Genomic DNA, 21,379 nt, shown 5'->3' on the forward strand with positions numbered 1-21,379 from the left:
ATGCTGGCATCCCACATGGGCACCAGTTCATGTCCCAGCTGTTCCACTTCCGATCCAGCTCCCTACTAATGTACCTGGGAAAGCAGTACAAGATGGCCCAAGTATTTGAGCCTCTGCAGTCACATGGGGAAGATTTATTTTAATTTGAGAGTAAGAGTGACAGAGAGTAAGAGATCTTTCATTCTGTGGTTCACTCCCCCAATGGCTGCGATGATCAGGACTGAGCCAGGCTAAAGCCTGGAGCCTGGAACTCCATCTGGTTCTCTCCTATGGATGACAGTGGCCCAAATACTTGGGCCATCTTCTGTGTTCCCAGGCACGTAGGCAGGGAGCCAGATTGGAAGCAGAGGAGCTAGGACTTGAACTGGGACTCTTGATATGAGATGCTGCTGTGCCCAGCCCTGGGGCTTTTGCATTTTTCAGTCCATTAGGGAAGTCCTGGGAGTCTTGAAGCTCTTGCACGAGTTCCTAAACACCTTCATTTTCAGAGACTGAATCGGAAGTGGGGATTTTTCTCTATGTAAAATTCAGGCATTTGTTCATTTGTAACACATTTAAAAAAAGATTTCCGTTAAACATAAAACCTCCTAAATGGTTTAGGATATAAGAAGTTGTGTGTTTATGGATATAAATATTAAGGAGACTGCAGTTTCGGTGGTAAGAAAACACATTCTGTGTACTAACACACATTGTGAAAGAAGCCCAAGAGTAGCAGTGTGAGAAGCCAGAGGAAGGACCCGTTCCTTCTGATGCAGGAGGGTGCGCTTGATGCAGGATGTGCACAACCAGTAGGAAGTAGCTGTGTGAGGTGTGCAGACAGGTGTTCTGCCCAGGGACAGGTAGCTGGAGGCAGAGAGGTGAGCCGCTGTAGGACATGAGCCCTGTGTTTGAACAGTGTATTGGCTCAAGTGTGGAGAGGGAAGTTGCTATCAGTCTCTGGAGAATTTGGATGAATTCTGAAAGCAATGGGGAGCTATTACAGGCTTTTCCGAATGGCAGTGAAATAACCGGTCCGCCCGTCAAGAGGTATGGTTGTTTTTGACCTTGTCGTGCTACATCATTGCACTGTTGGACCTTGAGTGTGTGAATTTGCACGAGTGCAGGTGCACGTGTGGGACATTTCCACGGGCAGGAGTGTGGGCAGCGGGTTTCTCTGACTGCTCACCCGCCCTTTCTCATGCACGTTGCGGACTTGATGCCTCCTAATTCACTCTCAGTCCTCACTGTCCCATTCCAGCTCCACCACTTCAGTTTCTGGTTGCTCAGGCCAAAAACTGCAGTCGTCACGGATTCCATGTTTGTGTTATTGTCACATTCAGTCTAGCAGGGACTCCTGCCAGTGCCGTCCTCGGTTTATGGCCTGAATCTACTGCTCAGCTCCTCGTCGGCTGCAAGCCGCCACTGTCGCTCTCGAGCCTCCCGACTGGTCTTTCCACCTGCACTCTTGTCCTCCTGCAATTAATTCTGGGTTCACGGTCAGGTTGATCCCATTAAAAACAGGACGGATCGTGTTGTTCCTCTGCTTTGAACTCTTTAATGCATTGTCATTTCTCTCAGATTGAATGCCAGACGCCCAGGGCCTTTGCACTTGATATTTTCTCTGCCTGGAATACTTATACACAGGGTGTCCTTATTGATCACTGCTTTGCCTTGTTCAAGTGTTTGCTCAAATAATACCTTGGCAATGAAAATTTTAAGATACATTCTTTATATTTAAGGTACACAGCATGATGGAATTTGATACAAATACAGAGAGATAGGCAAATGCATACAGTAGTGGAGCTCATTAACATATCCATCATTTCACATAGTTACCAAAATGGTGTGTGTGTGTCTGTATGTGTAGTGAGGGAGGGAGGGAGAGAGGGAAAAAGGAGTAGCTACAGTCTAGCCATTTAGAAAATATCTTGAACAAAATATGCTGCTAATTGGGATGGGCGTTTGGCACAGTGATTAAAATGCTCATGTCTGGGGCTGGCGCTGAGGCGTAGCGGGTAAAGCCACTGCTTGCAATGCCAGCATCCCCATATGGGCACTGGTTTGTGTCCTGAATGCTCCCCTTTCAATCCAGCTCCCTGCTAATGGCCTGGGAAAAGCAGCAGAAGATGGCCCAAGTGTTTGGGCCCCTGTACCCACGTGAGAGACCTAGAAGAGGCTCCTGGCTCCTGGCTTCAGCCTGGCCCAATGCTGGCTGTAGAGGCCCTCTGGGGAGTTAACCAGTGGATGGAAGATTCCTCTCTGTGTGTGTGTGTGTGTGTGTGTGTGTGTGTGTGTGCGTGCGTGCATACAGATGGAAGCATATGTCTCTCCTCTTGCTGTTTCTATAACTGACTTGCAAAAATAAATAAATCTTACAAAAAAGATGCCTGTGTCCCATATCAAAATGCCCGATTTGAGTCTTGGCTACTGTGCTTCCAATTCCAGCTTCCTGCAGATGCACACCCTCAGAGGCAGCAGCTGATGGCTCACCGAGTTGAATCCCTGCCACCCATGTGGGAGGTCTGGATGAGTTCCTGCCTCCTGGCTTTGGCCTGGCCTAGCCCAGCTGCTATGGCCATGTGGGGAGTGAGCCCATAGATGGAAGATCCATCTCCTTCTGTCTCTCAAATAAAATGGGAGAAAACCCTACTAATTATAGTCCTCGGGGCTAGTGCCATGGCTCACATGGTTAATCTTCCGCCTGTGGCGCCAGCATCCCATAAGGGCGCCAGGTTCTAGTCCCAGTTGCTCCTCTTCCAGTCCAGCTCTCTGCTGTGGCCTGGGAGTGCAGTGGAGGATGGCCCAGGTGCTTGGTCCCTGCACCCGCATGGGAGACCAGGAGGGAAGCTCCTGGCTCCTGGCTTCAGATTGGTGCAGCGCCGGCCTTAGCGGCCATTTGGGGAGTGAACCAACGGGAGGAAGACCTTTCTCTCTGACTCTCTCTCTCACTGTCTATAACTCTACCTGTCAAAAAATTATAGTCCTCATGTTGTACTTTATATCTCCAGACTTATCAGTCCTATGTATCTGCTACGTTGTGTCCTTTAACTCTTTTCTAACCCCATCCCTATAACCAGTATTTGATTATATATATTTGACTTTTGCTTTAAGTTCCAGGTATAAGTGAGACTGTAGACTATTTTTCTTTCTGGGTCTGGCTCATTTCACTCAGTATAATGTCCTCTGGCTTCCTCCACATTGTTGCAGATGGCAGGATCTCCTTTTTGGTGTACACACACACACACACACACTGCGGTTTATCCGTGTGCCCATCAGTGGAGGCCTGGGTGGCTTCCATCTCTTGGCTGTTGTGAATAAAGCTGCAGTGCCTGTGGGAGTGCAGTATCTTGATGAGGTGCTGATTTCACTCCCTTTTGGGGATGTACCCAGAATAAAGACTGCTGGGTCCTCGGGTCTATTTTTAACTTCTTGGGGGAACATCCATGCCATTTTCCATAATGGCTGTGCCAGCCTGCTTTCCCACAGACAGTGTGCAAGGGCTCCCTGGTCTCCACACCCTTGCTCCCTGTGTTACCTTTGGTCCTGAAGGGTGGAGGTGGTGTCTTCTAGCTGTTGTGGTTTATTACTAAGGATCCTATGTAAAATCCAAACTATTTCCCTGTTATTCCGAATCTTCTCTATGCTGCTCTTTTCTCTATAGTACTTTATCACATTCTGATACTGTTATTGTGTTTATTAATAATCTTTCTCTTTTCAACATAAAGTTCCCCACCCCTCCCCTGCTGGGGGCAGGGACTTTGGTTACTTTTGTGCACTGATGAAATTGTAACTTTGATAGAGGTTCCCAGATTTTCTGTAGAAAGTGTCACGTTTGTACTCATCTTAGAAGAATGGTGTCTCTCTGCAGCCAGTTTTCAGTATTGAAAAGTCTCAGTGTAGCTTTAATTTGTGTTTCGCTCATTATGAATGAGTTTGAAAATCTTTTTTAAAAGTACTTTGATTTTCTTGAAAGGCAGAATGACAGAGAGAGGGAGACAGATGGACTGGCTTACTCTTCAAATGGCTGTAACAGCCAGGGCTGGGCCAGGCTGAAGCCAGGAGCCCAGAACTCTGTCTGGGTCTCCCACATGGGTGGCAGGGGTCCAAGCACTTGAGCCATCATCTGCTGCCTCCCAGGATGCATTAGCAGCTGGATTGGAAGTGAAATAGCCGGGACTCAAATAGGCACTCCAGTATGGTAGGTAGGCATCCCAAGCAGTGCCAGAATGCCTGCCCTGAGCATCTTTTCTTGAAAGTTTTATCTATTTAGTTATTGAAAGTCAGAGTGCAGGAGATGGAGGGAGAGAAGAGAGACAGAGAAAGGTGTTGATTTTTCCGTCTGCTGGTTCGTTCTTCAAATGCCTGCTGTATAGCTGGGGCCAGGCCAGGCTGAAACCAGGAGCCAGCAGCTCAGTCTGGGTTGCCCACATGGTTGGCAGGAACCCTAGCACTTGGGCCATCATCTGCTGCCTCCCAGAAGCATAAGAAGGAAGCTGGATCAGAAGTGGAATGAATAAATGGGACTTGAACCAGGCACTGATACAGGATGCAGGTATCCTAAGTAGTGGCTTAGACTATGCATGCCAACACCTATCCCTCTGATTTTTATTATTATCCTTAGGTCTTAGTGAAATTATAAGCACAGTGTCATCTAAGGATAACTGTAAAACATACTTATGTATTTGAAGTCAGAGTTACAGAGAGATAAGAAGAGACAGAGAGAAATCTTCCATCTGCTGACTCACTCCCCAAATGACTGTAGCGGCCAGGGCTGGGCCAGGCCCAAGCCACGAGCTTCTTCCAGGTCTCCCACATGGGTGCAGGGGCCCAAGCACTTGGGCCATCAGCAGGGAGCTGGATCAGAAGTGGAGAAGCTGGGACACAATCTGGCACCTATATGGGATCCTGGGATGGAAGGCAGCCCCCGTAAGGATAACTTCTGCCCAAGGAGTACTTTTGTAACTTTCTTTACTTTATTTGAATTTTAGAGCAACAAACTTTTCATCTGTTTAAACAACTGTATATTAAGAGGACAAACCAGCAGGGACTCCTAAACAAAGGAAATCCAAGTTTAGGAATTTGCATGTTATTTGCAGAAATCTTAGGGAAAGGACTAGCCTGTGTTCTCTCAGATGGTTACATTTCTGGTGTTGGGATTTCAGGCCATTTGGGGGATTTTGCTGTAGGATTGTCCATAATAAATGAGAGTTAGAATCTAAATACTAAGAGAATAACATGCATTTATCTAAGAATGCTTGGCAGCCTGGGAGCAGCAGGAATGAGGAAAGCCAGGAGTCTGTGTTGTCCAGGGCTGGAGATGGTTGAGACGGGACAACAGAAAACCCGTGGGGAGGCAGACACGAGGAAGCCCCATGGAGCATCCCGAGGGGCTGTAGGTGTGGTTAGGAGAGGCCCGGTGAGAATGGATGCCTGGGCTTGGAGATTGAGCAAGGATTGGAACTCCCAAATGAAGGCAAAGAGAACAGGAAGTAAAATCTCAGAGGGCTAGGTGACTGCAAAGCATGGAACCTGCAGGTGGAGCAGCCTGCAGAAATGGGAGACCAGAAGTGGATGACGGAAGAGGACTGGGATAAAAGACACAGTTGTTGCTATCTCTAGATGTTGGGGGCTGCGGCTGCCTTTGGCCAGGAAGAAATAATAGAGGTGAGTTTGGTCTCAAAATATCTCAATAGAAGTTTCTTCCTCTTTGCCTTTATAAAAATACCAAACAGCCTCGTTTTAATTTGCATATCCTCTAGGCTGGAGGAAGTACTTTAATCAGTACTTCTAATTGTGGAAAAGAAGAGAACATGCCACCAACCTCCCACGTGGGTGCACGGTGCCCTTGACATTGAAGAACAGTCTTCTCCCACGTTAGGGCCATGGCCAATGGTTTCTCTGCTGCCTGCTCAGACTCCAGACTGTGGGGCACAAGTCAGGTCCTCCTCACTGTCCACAGAGACTCAATTTCTTATCTTCTTCCTTTTTTATCTTCTGCCTGAACAAGCCCCGGACAGTCCATCTTTGAAGGGATTGGTGACGATCGTCGTGATTCCAGAGCTGTCCTGATTCTGAGAACTGTGTAAAGGCAGTCACAGAAGCCGTGAGGCCTTCTGTCTTTCCTTGAGTCGTCCTTTGCCTCCTCACTGGGAATCTCTTTTTTAACCTCCCCAGTTAGTTTTCCCATTTGCAGAGTGGTCTGCCTGGCCTTGGGCAGTGGGAGTGTTTTTTGAGTTCTTGTGCATGTTAGGAAATCTGGGGTAGGCTAGCCATCCCCTCTCCCCCGGCTGCTGTGTGGGTCCCCCTCTGGACAGCACTAGTAGAGATCCTTCTCCAAGAGTTTGTCCTAGCCGTTCTACTGTTTTCAGTTGGTGCGGCTTCTGTAATTAGGGCTCTTGGATCTATTGCAGCAAATAGCACTTGAACTAGGAACCCTGCAGGATAAAGAAATGCAAGATGTGGCCTTTCGGAGCGTCTGTACTCTGGCAGGGAAGCTTGGGTAAACCCCTAATGGTGGGCAAAATGATATGGGGCACAAAACGCATTCTTGTGCAAAGTTATGAGACTGATCCCCCAAATCCGCCCAACCAAAGTGGTCTTGTACCTTCGCTTGGAGTTAACATTTTTTGTATAAGGCTTGAAATTGAGTGCTGCAGAGACAGGTTGTTAGTGTTGGGAGAAGGGAGGAAGGCATTGGGGGAGGGCTTTTTGGAAGTCTGGGACTTTAACTTGACTTCAGAGGGGAGTAGGATGCAGATGGGAGATGGGAGTGTGTATAGAGAGGGCACCTCTGCCTCGAGGCCTAGTGTGTGCAGAAGCACAGGGGGACATCGGCACGTGCGTTCTGGCGGGAAAGAGTTTGTGAAGGAGAGTCACAGAAGAGGAAATGTACTCGCAGGGCCACTCCCGGCTGCGTGCACAGTGCGGTGGGCAGGGGACAGACAAGCAGGGTGGGACCTGCAGGGCAGTCGAGCCTCAGCGGTCCCCTCCTGTGCTGTTCGTCTGAGGACACGGCGCCTGGGCAAAGCGCCTCCATTTCTCTGAGATGCATGGCTGGAGGCCTGAAGCTGGCTGACAGCCTCAAGCAATCCGTGACTGACTTATTTGGGAACTCTCCACCTTGTACGTTTTCTAGTTTTTGTGCTTTGCCAAGCAGGGCCAGAGCTTGCCTTGAGCTATACTCAAGATGCTTTGAAAACAGCGGTGGCAACACAAAACCTTACAAATGGCAATTCCTCTTCTACTCGCTCAGCCAAGGAACAACCAAAGAGATGTTGGAGGTGCCAAGAGCATTGTTTGTGGGTCACACGGTAGAGGCCCTGAACTCTAGGTGATCGTCTGTATGGGAAATCTTCCGTGCCTCTGATGATTAAGTATGGAAATGACAACACCCACTTCTCTCTTCTCTTAGGGGAATTGATCCCTATGACAAACCAAACACCATCTACATCGAACGGCATGAACCTTCCGGCTACTCCACGGTTTTCCGAAGTACAGACTTCTTCCAGTCCCGGGAAAACCAGGAAGTGATCTTGGAGGAAGTGAGAGACTTTCAGCTTCGGGACAAGTACATGTTTGCTACAAAGGTGGTGGTAAGTTGAACGTGCTAGACAATGAGCTGCTTTTGGGTCTCTTTGTGAAGCTTAGCATCCTATGCTCCAGTAGTTGTTTGCTTGACAGAGATGGGGTTGAGGAGCAGGGGGTCAGCTCCCAGAGGATTCTGCACATTGCTGACCCTTCCCAAGAGGCTTGGAAGGTGCTGGGAGGTTGCAGGTGTGGAGAAACTCTGGACAAGCACCGGGAGTATCTCTAGGCTCCAGGATTGTTGCATGGTAGCCAAGCATCCTTGACAAAAACATGTTTCCTTGAGATCCCAATGAAAAGAACACAGAAAGGCGAGGTGGCGCTCAGTGGCTTTTCTTTTTTTTAATCTTTTTTATCCCACTGCCTGATTTCCTTTAAACTTGGGCCGATTTCTTAAAGATTTTTCGACACATGTTAATTTACATGGCTAATAGGATGTGTAGTCATTGGCTAGTGGGAGTTAATGCTCTCTGAAAAGCAGTAATTAAGCCTCCAGCTGTCAGTAAGTGGCTTCACTCTCAGCCTTTGGGAAAATCTTCCCCTTGATTTGATGTGTTGGAGCCAGATGCGGAAATGGAGGGCTTGCTCATTTGTAACCGGAGTTGATTATTTTACGGGGCTTGCCTTGCATCTGTGTGGAGTTCTTCTTCATCGCCCTGCTGTAAAGGGGAAAACCAGGCCTGGCTGCGCGCAGGCTGGGCTGCTGTTCCCGGGGGCTGTGGGCTCGCTTGCCCGATGGCGGCCACTCCCTCGCTGATGCAGGCCTCCCTCTGGGTACTGGGAGTCTGCTCTGCTTTCTGTCACTGTTGACACTGGAGGCTGACATCCGTTGCAAGGTTTTCTTCCAGGTCTTCGTGTATAATTTGTAGTAGGCTGGGCAGAAGCAGGGCAGCTCTTGGTTGGAAGATAGAGTAGAGAGAGGACCCACACACGTCGGGTCACTGCCTCCTGCTTTGCTTGTCTCCTTGCTGCCTTCTTACACCCTCACCCATACCTACCCACCCACCCACACGACGGCCCAAGAACACATGGGTCTTTAAATCGCCTTGCTCAGGGATGGGGTGGTGGAGACAAACACTGGGCAGGAAATCTGGCCCAGGCATTGGTGCTCTGTGACCACAAGTCCCTTGTCTTGTGTTCTCCAGTGGTCACAGGCCTTTATTGTTTGGGTTCTTTGGGCCAGGATTTGTTGTAAGATGTTAATTTCTGAATTCTCAGGCTCAGGGACTGATCCCTGGGCTTGTCCTACTTTTTGCCTGAGTTGGGGCTGAAAGTAAGCAGCTGTGTGCATTTCTCTTAACCCTGTTATGTCTGTATTTCACATGCAAAAGTTTCAGTTACATCCTGGTGAGAGCTTTCGGTGCTCACCGTTCTGATCTCACAGTGATGGCTGTTCGACAGACAGCTGATTGACAGAATCCACTGTACCAGACATCCTCCCTTCATATTAGATCATCACTGGTATAGTACCCAGCGTCTTGCACAAGGCGTCATACCTACAAATGTGCTATAGAGTTGAATGAATGCCATCTTTGCCTATCTAATTTTATAAGCATAAATTAGTAGGTTTTTTAAAAAAAACTGGGGATATGAAATCATTGGTAGTTTTATGGTCAACTTTCAGCTCTTTATGTGCCTGATTTATTTATCTGTTGTTGGAGGCAGAACTGCAGTTATATCTTGGCTTCTCCCTCCTGCACCTGGACAGGCCACCGATTGCCAGGTCAGTGATGTCGGCCAGGGTTCTCGGGATGTTGAACTAGAGCACCACCAGAAAGCATTTCCCAAACTGTGGCCTCCGCAGAACCTGCAGCGGTGCCACATCAGGACAGTTGGTACAAATGCAGAAAACAGGGCCCAGTTGTACTTTTCGCCTGAGCATCCATCCCCAGAGTGCCTAAAAATCTGAAGTTTCAGACTCTGCCCTGAGCATGTGGCTGCTTCTCCGAATGGTCAAGTACACTGTCAGGGAAACATATGTCAAGGGTTGGGTTTTTGATAAGAAGAAACACGACTGTCAGTTGTCTGTGCCTTTTTTTTTTTTAAAGGTTTATTTATTTATTTGAAAGTCAGAATTACACAGAGAGGAGAGGCAGAGAGAGAGAGAGAGAGAGGTCTTCCATCCGATGGTTCACTCCCCAATTGGCCGCAACAGCTGGAGCTGCGCCGATCCAAAGCCGGGAGCCAGGAGCTTCCTTCTGGTCTCCCACGTGGGTGCAGGTGCCCAAGGACTTCGGCCATCTTCTACTGCTTTCCCAGGCCATAGCAGAGAGCTGGATCGGAAGAGGAACAGCCAGGTCTTGAACCGGCACCCATATGGGATGCCGGCACTTGAGGCCAGGGCATTAACCCGCTGCACCACAGCGCCGGTCCCTGTCTGTGCTTTTTAATTCCCTTTCCCTCGGACTTACTCAGGTGCTCTCATTTTAAGATCAGCTTGTTCATTTTTGTAAAAATAGGAAGATGGGTTATTAAGAGTGCTGGAGAGTATTGCCATTTTTAAAAAGATTTATTTATTTACTTGAAAGGCACAGTTACAGAGAGGAGAGGCAGAGAGAGGTCAGTCTTCCATCTGCTGGTTCACTCCCCAGATGGCCACAAGAACTGAAGCTGAGCCGATCTGAAGCCAGGAGCCAGGAGCTTCTTCCAGGTCTCCCACGTGGGTGCAGGGGCACAAGGACTTGGGCCCTCTTCTACTGCTTTCCCAGGCCATAGCAGAGAGTTGGATTGGACGTGGAACAGCTGGGATTCGAAACAGTGCCCATATGGGATGCCACTGCAGGTGGCACAGCACTGACCAAGTATTGCCATCTTACCAGAATTGTGTCTTCTGTGGCTTGGACAAGGGACATCTTCTTTTTTTGGTTTCTTAACCTTGTTTTCTGGTTTCCAGTGTACAAATCTTAGCCTTCCGAATTTTATTCTTTTTTAACTCCATTGCAAATGATTCTTAACTTCATTTTTATTGCTATTGTATAGAACTACAATTGATTTGTGTATGTTGATCTTGTTTTCTGCTAACTTGCTGAACTTCTTTATTCATTTGTTTTGCTCTTTGATGAATTCCTTAGGATTTTCTTTATACAAGATCATGTTTTCTATGAATGGATGGAGTTTGAATTCTTCGTTCCCAGTCTGCCGGTCTTTATCTACTTTTGTCGCTTAACTGCCTTGGCTTGAGCCTGAGTAAGATGTGGCATCGAAATGAAGAGGGCGGCCTTCCTGCTCTTGCTCTTGATCTTAGGGGAAGAGCAAAAATGATTTACAATAATTTTTATCCTTTAATCTCTTTGGCAGAATTTATCACTGTCTGGACTTCTGGGCCTGGGCTTATCTTTGTGGGAAGTTTTTTGATGACTCATTCAATTTCTTTAGATTTTTACATTTCTTTGCGATTCAGTTTTTCTCTTTAGGAATTTGTTCAGTGAATTTAGTTGTGAATGTTTAGTCGTTCATAGTTTTTACTTTAATCCTTTTTATTTCTGTGAGGTCCCTGGTGATGTTAACTCTTTCTTTCCTGATTTTGGTAAATTGCGTCTTCTCTTTTTTCCTTTGCAGTCTGGTTAAAGGTTTGTCAGTTTTGTTGATCTTTTCAGAGAAGCAGCTTGTTGCTCAGTGATTTTCTGTATTGTTTTCTATTGTATTCCTGCTCATTATTTTCTTTCATTCTGCTTGCCTTGGGCTTAGTTTGCCTTTAATTATCTAGGTCCTTCTGCCGGCGCTGCGGCTCAATAGGCTAATCCTCCGCCTAGCGGCGCCAGCACACCGGGTTCTAGTCCCGGTCGGGGCACCGGATTCTGTCCCGGTTGCCCCTCTTCCAGGCCAGCTCTCTGCTGTGGCCTGAGAGTGCAGTGGAGGATGGCCCAGGTGCTTGGGCCCTGCACCCCATGGGAGACCAGGAGAAGGACCTGGCTCCTGCCATCGGATCAGCGCGGTGCGCCATTGGAGGGTGAACCAACGGCTCTCTGTCTCTCTCTCTCTCACTGTCCACTCTGCCTGTTAATTTTTTTTTTTTTAATCTAGGTCCTTAATGTGGAAGGTCAGGTTATTGATTTGAAATTTTTCCTTTTTTTTTTTTAATATGAGGGGACTTCCAAAAGTTCATGGAAAAACGTAATTTAAAGATAAAGTGAGGAGCTGGCGCTGTGGCCTCCACTCCAGTATCCTATATCGGCACTGGTTTGAGTCCTGGTTGCTCCACTTCCAAGACAGGCCCTTGCTAAAGCACTGAGGAAAGCAGTGGAAGATGGCCCAAGTCCTTGGGCCCCTGCACCCACATGGGAGACCCAGATACAGCTCCTGGCTCCTGACTTCTGTCTGGCCTAGCTCTGGCCTAGCTCTGGCCTGTTTTGGCCATTTGATGAGTGAGTCAGAAGATGGAAGACTTTTCTCTCTCTCTGTCTGCCTCTATCTCTCGCTCTCTATAACTCTTGAGTTACAAATCAGTCTTTTTTTAAAAAAGATAAGGTGAATTTTGCTGTGGGCTTATTTGAAGCCCCCCCCCCCCCCATAGTGATTATAGGTATAAATTTCCCTCTAAGCATTGGCATCCTGCATCCCATATGCTTGGTATGTTGTGTTTTTATTTTTCATTTTCTTATAGTATTTTCTGATGACTCGGGATTTCTTTTTGACTCATTGACGATTTTGGAATGTGTTGTTTAATTCTCACATATTTATGGGTTTTTCACATTCCTTTTTCTTATTGATTAGTTCCTTTAAATTTATTGATGCTTGCCTGGAGACTTAACATGGATTTTTTAAATATAGATTTTTATTTATTTATTTTGTATATGTGAAAGGTAGAGTGACAGAGAAGGTGAGAGAAAGGGGGAGAGAGAGAGAGAGAGAGAGAGAGAGAGATCTTCCATCTGCTGGTTCACTCCCCAGATAGCCGCAATGGCCAGAGCTGAGCCGATCTGAAGCCAGGAGCCAGGAGCGTCTTCTGAGTCTCCAAGCGGGTGCAGGGAACCAAGGACTCAGGCCATCTTCTACTGCTTTCCCAGGCCATAACAGAGCTGGATTGGAACTGGAGCAGCTGGGACTCAAACTGGCGCCCGTATGGGATGCTGGCGCTGCAGGCCAGGGCTTTAACCTGCTGTGCCATAGCGGCGGGTCCTTGACATATCTTTAAGTTCACTGCTTCTTTCTTTTTCATGTTCATCTCTGTGTTAAACCCCTGTATTAATTTTTTTTTATTTTCAACTCTAGGTTTCTGTGTTTTTTTTTTTTTTTTTTGATTCCTGTTTCTTTATTGATGATCTCTACTAGATGAGACTTTGTGCTCATAATTTCCTTTAATTCTTTTGCCATGTCTCTGTTTAGTTCCTTGAACGTATTTATGATAGCTGACTGTTCAATAATTCTAATATCTGGCCTTTATCAGGGACACTTATTATTAATTGCTTCCCCCCACCTCACCCCTTGGCATGGCCATATTTTGCTTGTCTTGTAATTTTTTGTTGCAAGTTGGGCATTGTAAATGGAGTGGCAGCTCTTTGTATCAGGATACTCCTTAGGGTTTGTTATGTTTTCTTGTTCAGTGAGTTTCTTGTACAACTCTGTGAAGTTTATATTCTTTAGCATATATGGTTATTACAGATCTTAGTGATCAGCTAGTGTTTTGACAAGATTTCCTTAGATGCTTTGGGCTCATGAGTTTTAGCCTTTGCTGATAGCCTCTGGGTGTCAGTGCCTTCACAGGCAGTTTGAAGCTCTGCCCTAGCCCTCATTTCCTGCTTGTGCAGTGCCTTCAAGTCAGCTGGACGTGAGAGATTGGACTCTCTACAGTTCTCACTGAGCATACTCCTAGCTCTTATGTGCTGACCTGTAGATTCCCAGGAATACAGCAGAGCTTGTCCAGGGCTCATATGGACATCTTCTTCCTCCAGCTTTTCCTTTTAAGCCTTTTAGTTCCTTGTGAAACCCAACAGATAATGATGTGTCCGGCATCTGCAATGTGAACTGTTTGCCGGTTGGCACTCTATGTGTCCTGTAAGTGCCCTGTCTGGCTGTGGAGCTGTTTGTCCAGTGAGCTGAGTCAGGTTGTACACAGATGGGGTCTGAGAGCGCAGCTTCCTTGTGAAGCACGAAGCAGGTGGCAGCCGTGACTTGTGTTCTGCTGAGTGCTCTGCTCCCAGACTGTGCTGCTCGGGAGCTTTGGGCCTGTTTGGTTTTTGCAGTGGCCACCAGGCTCCTGGTGTTGAGAGGCCATTGCAGTTGTGAGGCTGTGAGTTTGCAAGGTTACTGCAGGGCCAGGGAGGGGGATGGGATCGGGGCATGAAGACACTACAGTGTTGGATACCTTTGCCAAGATTCAGCCATTGTTCTTGATTTGGTGCTTTGTGGGTTTTTGCAAACTTCTCTTTACCTTCCAGAATTCTGACTAAGTAGATTTGGAGAAATGGTGTCAGTTTTTTTTTTTTTTTTTTAATTTCATAGATGAGTGGAGTTTTAGTTTCCTACTCTGCCATTCCAAAAGTGTTTCCAGTTAATATTAACTGCATAAATTTTATTGGAAACATTTCCCCAGGAACCTAAAGGAACCTTTGGTACTGCTGGTCTACCTGGGCCTTGTGCTCCCTCATCCAGCTTCAGTGTTACCAACAGCTGCTGATACCTCTGCTGCTCTCCTTTCAACTGTCTGCCTACCACCTAATTTTTCTCTTGGAGCATTTTAAAGCTAATCCCAGGTGTCACGTTGCACCTGTCTTTTATGTCAGGTGCCCACTGTGGACAGTATTGACGTGAGTGAGTGAGTGAGTCTGCTGAAGCTTTGCTACTGCTGCCGAGGGGGATGTGGCAGGGGTGCCCTGAGTCAAGTGCTTGTGTGTGGCCACAGGCCTTGGGCGCCTCAGTCCCCTCCTGCTTTCTCTCGCCTCTATGTGCAACCTTGACCTGAGGAACTCCTCACACGATGAGAAGGTGTCATGTGTTTAGTTTTATTTGTGTTGACAATTTCAGTTATAAATTGAAATTCAGGTTCTTTAGATATATATGTTATTTTAGTTTTAATTCTCACAAGAGAAACACAAAATTAAAAAAGCATTGTCAGACCCTGTAAGAGTGACACAGATTAAAACATGTAAATAATTCCTAATTGTTGATGACACTATGTGTTACAGGTGGGTATATTAATTGTCACAACCTTTCAGGAAGCCATTTCCTGATATCTATCAAAAATAAGAGTTTTAGGGGGCTGGTGTTGTGGCACAGCATGTTAAGCTGGCACCGGCAGTGCCGGCATCCCATATGGGTGTCAGTTTGAGTCCTGGCTGCTCCACTTCCGATCCAGCTCCCTGTTAATGTGCCTGGGAAAGCAGTGGAAGATGGCCCAGGTATCTGGGTTCCTGATATCCACGTGGGAGACCTGGAGAAGCTCCTGGCTTCAGCTTGGCTCAGTCCTGGCTATTGTACCCATTTAAAGAGTGAACTAGTAATAGGAGATATTTCTTTTTCTCTGTGTAACTATGCCTTTGAAGTAAATAAATAAAATATTTTAAAAAATTAAAAGTTTTGATCTTGGAATCCTTGTAAAAATATCTTACAAATAGTGTTGCACAGATCTGAGAAAAGTACCACCTATCAGGGTGTTCATTAAGGAGTGCCTCTGGAAAGAACCTAAATGCCCCTGGATAGCTCTTAAGTGGAAAGATGACTTGGATCCACTGTTAATGCAAAAAGTTATATGGTAGAGTAGAAAGATACACTGTTAAAATGTCTTTCATGACCCAGTTTGTCCATGAAAATGAATTTGGAATGGAGTTAGGCTATGGATGATAGATTGCGGTTGTATAATCCTGACTAGTGGCTTACGTTCTCTGGGTTGCCTTGTGGTCCGAGACGTCCACTTAGCCTTTGAGCCCTTACCACAGTCAGGAAGAGTAAGGGAAGACAGAAAGGTCGAACGAGGAGCTCCTCCAGCTAACCAGGTCCCTCAGGCAGCTCCCCCAGAAGCCCAGCACAACACTCCTGTTTGTCTCTCTCACTGCCTCACACTTAGTTGCAAGATCACACAAAGCAGCCACGCCAGTGAGACCCTTTCTTACTGTGGGTGGCTGTGAGGTTTCTGTTGCTCAGAGGGCCAGGGCTTGGGTCATTTGGCAATGTCTGTTATAGAAACAGGCTTGTGAGTGGAGGCACAAGAAAACCCTGAGAAAGTGCACGTGAGCTGTTGCCCCGCGGGCATTCTAGGGGGCAGTATGGAGGGTCTTTTGAATTATACCTGTCTGTACCTGGAGTCTTTGAAAAGTGATTGGAAGGGGAGAGGGAGTGGGAAAGGGGAGGGTTGCGGGTGGGAGGGACGTTATGGGGGCGGGGGGGAAGCCATTGTAATCCATAAGCTGTACTTTGGAAATTTATATTCATTAAATAAAAAAAAAAAGAAAAAAAAAAAAAGAAAAGTTCCTGGAAAGTGTATATTATGAAAAAACTATGCATGGGGTTCAGAACATTTTGCTGCTGCTTTATTACCTAACAGTCCGCAGTAGCTGGGGCGGGGTCAGGCTGAAGGAGTCCGTTCAGGTCTCCCATGTGGGTGGCAAGGGTCCAGCTATTTGAGCCGTCGCTGCTGCCTCCCAGGATGCACACTGGCAGGACACTGGGATCGGGAGCAGAGCCTGGAGCTCTGATGTGAGCTTGGGCATCCCAAGTCGTGCGTTAATTGCTATGCCCAGGGCCTTCCCTCAAAACCTTTTTGCACAGAAATAAACTTCTCTTTTAGTTCTGTTTCTCCATGAAGTTTTTGAAGTGATGTTTTCCATGAGCATAGTTTATTTTTAAAAGAATAAATACACACAAAGACTCAAAAACCAATTAGCAAAAAATCCACAATTTGTTAAGAAAAGCAGAGTGTGTAGTGTTACTGTTCTTTTTGGTGGCAGGAAAACAATATAAGAGCTTTTTATGAATTACTGCACTTAGGAGTAAAAACCTGAATTGTCCAGTTTAGGAATAATATTCCTAGAAAGTAGTGGGATGGATACATTGAGGTTTTTTTTTTTGGATGACCATGGTATTCTGTGATTTTTGCATTTGTGGAATAAGACTGGCTTTGATATGCGTTCTTAATACTAAGACCTCTCAGTTGTAATTGTTAGGAATTTTAACCAATTATGGGCCTGGGTCTGACTTTACAAAGAAGAAATCTTTCATTTTAAACTGTACTTAGAAGTAAACAAAAGTTGGGGCTGGCGCCGTGGCACACTAGGTTAATCCTCTGCCTGTGGTGCTGGCATCCCATATGGGCACCAGGTTCTAGTCCCGGCTGCTCTTCTTCCAGTCCAGCTCTCTGCTGTGGCCCGGGAAGGCAGTGGAGGATGGCTGAGGTGCTTGAGCCCTGCACCCGCATGGGAGACCAGGAGGAAGCACCTGGCTCCTGCCTTCGGATTGGTGCAGCACGCTGGCCGTGGTGGCCATTTGGGGAGTGAACCAACAGAAGGAGGACCTTTCTGTCTCTCACTGTCTAACTCTGTCAAAAAAAAGTAAACAAAAGTCACAAAAATGGATATTTCATTGATACTTGTGTATTCATATATACTCATAAAGATTGAGTTGTGTGTAGGTGACAGACTAATCATCCAGCATAAAATTTTATTGACTTAATGAGAGCTTTTGGAACTTATTTGTAACAATGTATTTTTGCTGGGAACTGTTTTCTCTTTCAGGCAATATGTTTTCACATTTTTAATAAATCCGTCATGTCCTATGACCCTATCCGGAATACGAGCTGTTGACGTAGTTTGCAGGGAATCATTTTGGAAAGTCAGGCTTTTTTTCTTCTCTGACTTCCTTAAAATAAACTACTTCTCACCATTTGGTCAGTGTGGTTTGATTGTGTGTATTGTGCCCGTGAACCACAAGTCACTTTGTATCTACTATTTACCAGCTTGTTCCTCTCATAGGAATTCTCTGTGTCTCATCCGTCTATTGATCAATCGATCTATTGATCTATCTGAGATCTCCTACACTTGTTCCCTCCCCGGATGCCTGCAGTGGTGTAATCTGGTCAGACAGAAATGAGGAGCCAGGAATGCAGTCCAGGTCTCCTTGCCTCACATGGTATCTGTGGAGCCTACAAGGGCACAGGGTACTCAGGTGTTATATGAGGGGTCTTTTAAAAGTTCATGAAAATGCATATTATGCAAAAGTTATGCATGGATTTAAAAAACTTTCTGCACTAAAATAAACTTTTCGTTCCATTTCTACAAAACTTTTGATGTACTCTTATTTCAGATAAAATTAATTTGTATATTCTTACTCTATAGGAAGTTAACTAGTCAAAGGTAGTGTTAAGTTAACCTTTGCTGGCTGCAGAATTCCAGAATCCCAGTAGGTTTGGTAGTCATTTGTGTGATTGTGTTCACATTGTCTTTCTTGATGGCCTTGCACCATTTGCCTTCAATCCCCGGTCATACACATTCAGAGCTGCAAAAGACCGTGTGGAGCTCTTACTCTTTCATGAGTCCCAGACCCCTCTGAGAATCTCTTAAAAGGTTTGGACCTTCCATCGCAAAATGAATGAAAATTTACATACATATTTATGGGGTTCCGGGACTGGTTAAACCTATCCACAGGGGGATCCTGATCTAAATAAGTTTCTGATTTTATGAATGAATTAACTGAGGGCTGGGAAGATTTCCTGATTTTCTCGGGTGGTGGAGCTAACGTTTATACATATTGTCAAGATTCTAGCTACGGCATAAAATCTCTCAAATGTGATGTGATGCGGCCGGTATCACGTTGAATACTCCACCAATGTATGTGTATTCCAGCAAAAGGCATTAGTCAGTAAGGAGTGTTCACAGGTCGGACAATACAGTCAGTGAGGATACCTTCAAGTCTGGGTGCAAATTAAAACCTGTGATATGAGCATTTGATCTAAGAGCAGGAGTGGAAAGGAGAAGACAACGTGTTGTGTGTGCGGAGCTCGTGGCTGATTTCCCCGTAGTGGCGTGGAGGCTGTGGGCTCTGCCCTGCCTGCTTTCGCCCTCACCGCCCAATCCCCTCCCTCTCTCTCTGCTTGAGTGTGGGCAGCCTCCATTGCCCTCCCCAAGGCCACGTTCTCCCCTCGCCTAACATCCATGGACCTTCCAGGATGCATTCCAGTTTCTAATATCTGTTGTATCCAGGACGAAGCAGCGCAGCCAAAGCTGTCCAGTGATGGCAGATGCTGCGAAAGTAAGAATTCACTAGCCCGGTCTCTGTTTTGTATGTGTAGTGGCATTGGATGGGTCAGACTTTTGCTTCCTTTTTCCACTAGTTTTGAGTGGCTGTTATCCTGTACACTTAGTGAACTATTTTTCTTTCTCTTCCTTGGCAGCATCTCTTGGGCAGTCCACTGCAGTCTTCTGTCCAGCTCTGGGTCTCCTTTGGCCGGAAGCCCATGCGGGCCGCCCAGTTTGTTACAAGACATCCTATCAACGTGAGTGCGGTGTGCTTGAGGGTGGGAAGGCCTGTGGTCTCCATGTGGAGGTCACGGGGAGGGCGTTGGTGGCATGTCCTACTGGGGTACGGGTGGGATGGAAGCCCCTTGAAGTCGCTTTCCAGAGAGATCAGTCTCTCTCGAGCCATGATCTTGTTCTGTTATTGGCCACTTCAGTGTGTGAAGTGGAGCTGAACAGGAGCCTGAATTTGCTTTAAGTGCAACAGAATTGGCAGGGAGGTTGGAGCCAGAGTCGGTGACCTCATACGCCGGTACCAAAGCAGTGGGAAGTGTGTGCACATCGGTGGTTATTCATGATTGCCTGCTGCAGTCCTCGCCAGCAGTGAGGTTCTGTAAGGATGCGAGACTTGGGTCTCACCCTGTGAAAGGAGGCAGATCAGAGGGACCAAGGACTGAGCAGAGGAGGAAACCGTGCCGTGTGAAGTGCTTGAGTGTGCAGAGCCATCACGTAGACGTCCACAGGGAAGAGTGGCAGGACTGGGCCGTGAGAAGACACGGTATTGGCAGGCCTTGGCGTTAGCTGTTGGGTTGCCGGCAGGTAGTAGCTCAGAGGGTGGGTGGGGAGAACAGTCTTGCAAGTTCTTTGCTTCTTTCCTCGTCTCGGGGGAAATAAAGGAAACGCATGTTCCTCTGCGTTGTACTTCGTACTACTGCGTCCTGGGGAAAGGAGGAGACATGATTAACCAGAGAGAGGCTTTCCGGTCATTCCCGGAGTGCAGTGGCCCAGCGTGACCTTGTGCCTCACAGCCGGCTGTTGACTCGCAGGAATATTACATCGCGGATGCCTCGGAGGACCAGGTGTTTGTGTGTGTCAGTCACAGCAACAACCGCACCAACCTCTACATCTCGGAGGCAGAGGGCTTGAAGTTCTCCCTGTCCCTGGAGAACGTGCTCTACTACAGCCCGGGAGGGGCCGGCAGTGACACCTTGGTGAGGTAAGGAGACTGAGCTGCACCCTTGCCTTCTGGGGTCCTCGCAACCCTCAGCCTCTCTCTCGCCCCCTGAGTTTCAGTCTCGGCTGCACGCATGGCCTCACCTGAGGCACGTTCAGGCACGTTCAAAGGCTTCAGGGCCCGGATCTCATGCCCAGAGGTGACAGTTGAATTGGGTTGGGGTGCAGCCCTGGTGTGAAGATTTTATTTATTTTGAATGGAATCATTCATTTTCAAGGTTTTTATTTATTTGAGAGGCAGAGAGAAAAAGAGATCCCACAAAATGCCCACAGCAACCCAGCAGGGGCTGAAGCTGGAAACTGGGAACCCAATCCAGGTCTTCCATGTGGGTGGCAGGAACCCAACTGCTTGAGTCATTGCCACTGCTTCCCAGGTTCTGCATTAGCAGGAAGCTGGAGTCAGGAGCTGGAGCTGGGATTTGAACCCAGTTCTCCTGGTGGGAGATGCAGCCGTCCTAATTGGTGTCTTAACCTGGCGTGGGGATTGTGAAAAGCCCCCTAGGTGATTCTTACTGCTCTAGCTAACACAGGATCACAGCCACTCTGTTATCCCTCCCTTCATTTAGTTACCTGATTTTGTGGTCCTTGAGTCCGTGGAAAGAGCACTTGGAAAATATCATTGGGTCAAGGAGAGCAGGGAAAAGTAGCCCAAGGGCCCTGTCCCCAAGCGGCTCAGGTTAATTGATTTCCTTACTCTGAAAGGCATTGATGCTTTATCTGTAAATCCCATGCTTGGAGCTGTTCTGCTGGTCCAGTGAGGGGTGTTTCTGTGAGCACTGCAAGCATCCAGGGGTTCCGGGATGGATGAGCAGGTTCTTTCCTAAACCCTCCTGTTCTCATTTGTTGTCTGGCCAGACTGTGATCAGGAACACACTGTGCTCTGGAAGGAGCCTCATGTGAAGGTGGTGGGCTTGTGGGGTGAAGTCTGCTTGGGGGCTGTGACCCCCAGGCCACAGGGCACGCTCCTGCTGTCCATGTCTCTCTCCGTGCTGGCAAGGCATTCCATCATTGATTGACTCAACAAGTATGTTGCTGCTCCTTGCAGATGATATGCTGGGTGCAGCAACCAAACAGTAATGAAAAAATCCAAGCAAGTCCATCATTTTCCATGGAAGTCATAAGACATACATGGATAGTGTTAATAAAATTTAAAAAAAAATCTCTTGTTTATTTATTTGGGATGCAGTAAGAGAGAGAGAGAGAGAGAGAGATAGGAAGAGAGCCCCCATTTGCTGGTTCACTACTCACATGCCCAGTGGCCGGGGGGCCAAAACTGGACACTCAAACTTGGTGTCTTGCCTGGGTGACAGGAGCATAATTAGTTGAGCCGTTGCTGCTGCCTCCTAGGGTCTGCATTAGTGGAAAGCTGGAATCAGAAGCAGATCAGAGACTTGAACCTCAGCATTCTGATATGGGATGTG

At 47.1% G+C, this 21,379-nt stretch overlaps 1 protein-coding gene across 2 annotated transcripts in view; it reads left to right on the plus strand.

Moving 5' to 3' along the window:
* SORL1 (sortilin related receptor 1) overlaps positions 1-21,379 on the plus strand; it is a 176,073-nt gene that overhangs the window by 34,737 nt on the left and 119,957 nt on the right. For both annotated transcript variants that reach the window (NM_001082664.1, XM_008258525.4), the window contains 3 exon segments: positions 7,391-7,571; positions 18,884-18,985; positions 19,772-19,941. In NM_001082664.1, the coding sequence (NP_001076133.1) occupies positions 7,391-7,571; positions 18,884-18,985; positions 19,772-19,941 (453 nt within the window).

This window comes from Oryctolagus cuniculus, chromosome 1, assembly GCF_964237555.1.
Source record: "Oryctolagus cuniculus chromosome 1, mOryCun1.1, whole genome shotgun sequence".
NCBI classification, from domain to species: Eukaryota; Metazoa; Chordata; class Mammalia; order Lagomorpha; family Leporidae; genus Oryctolagus; species Oryctolagus cuniculus.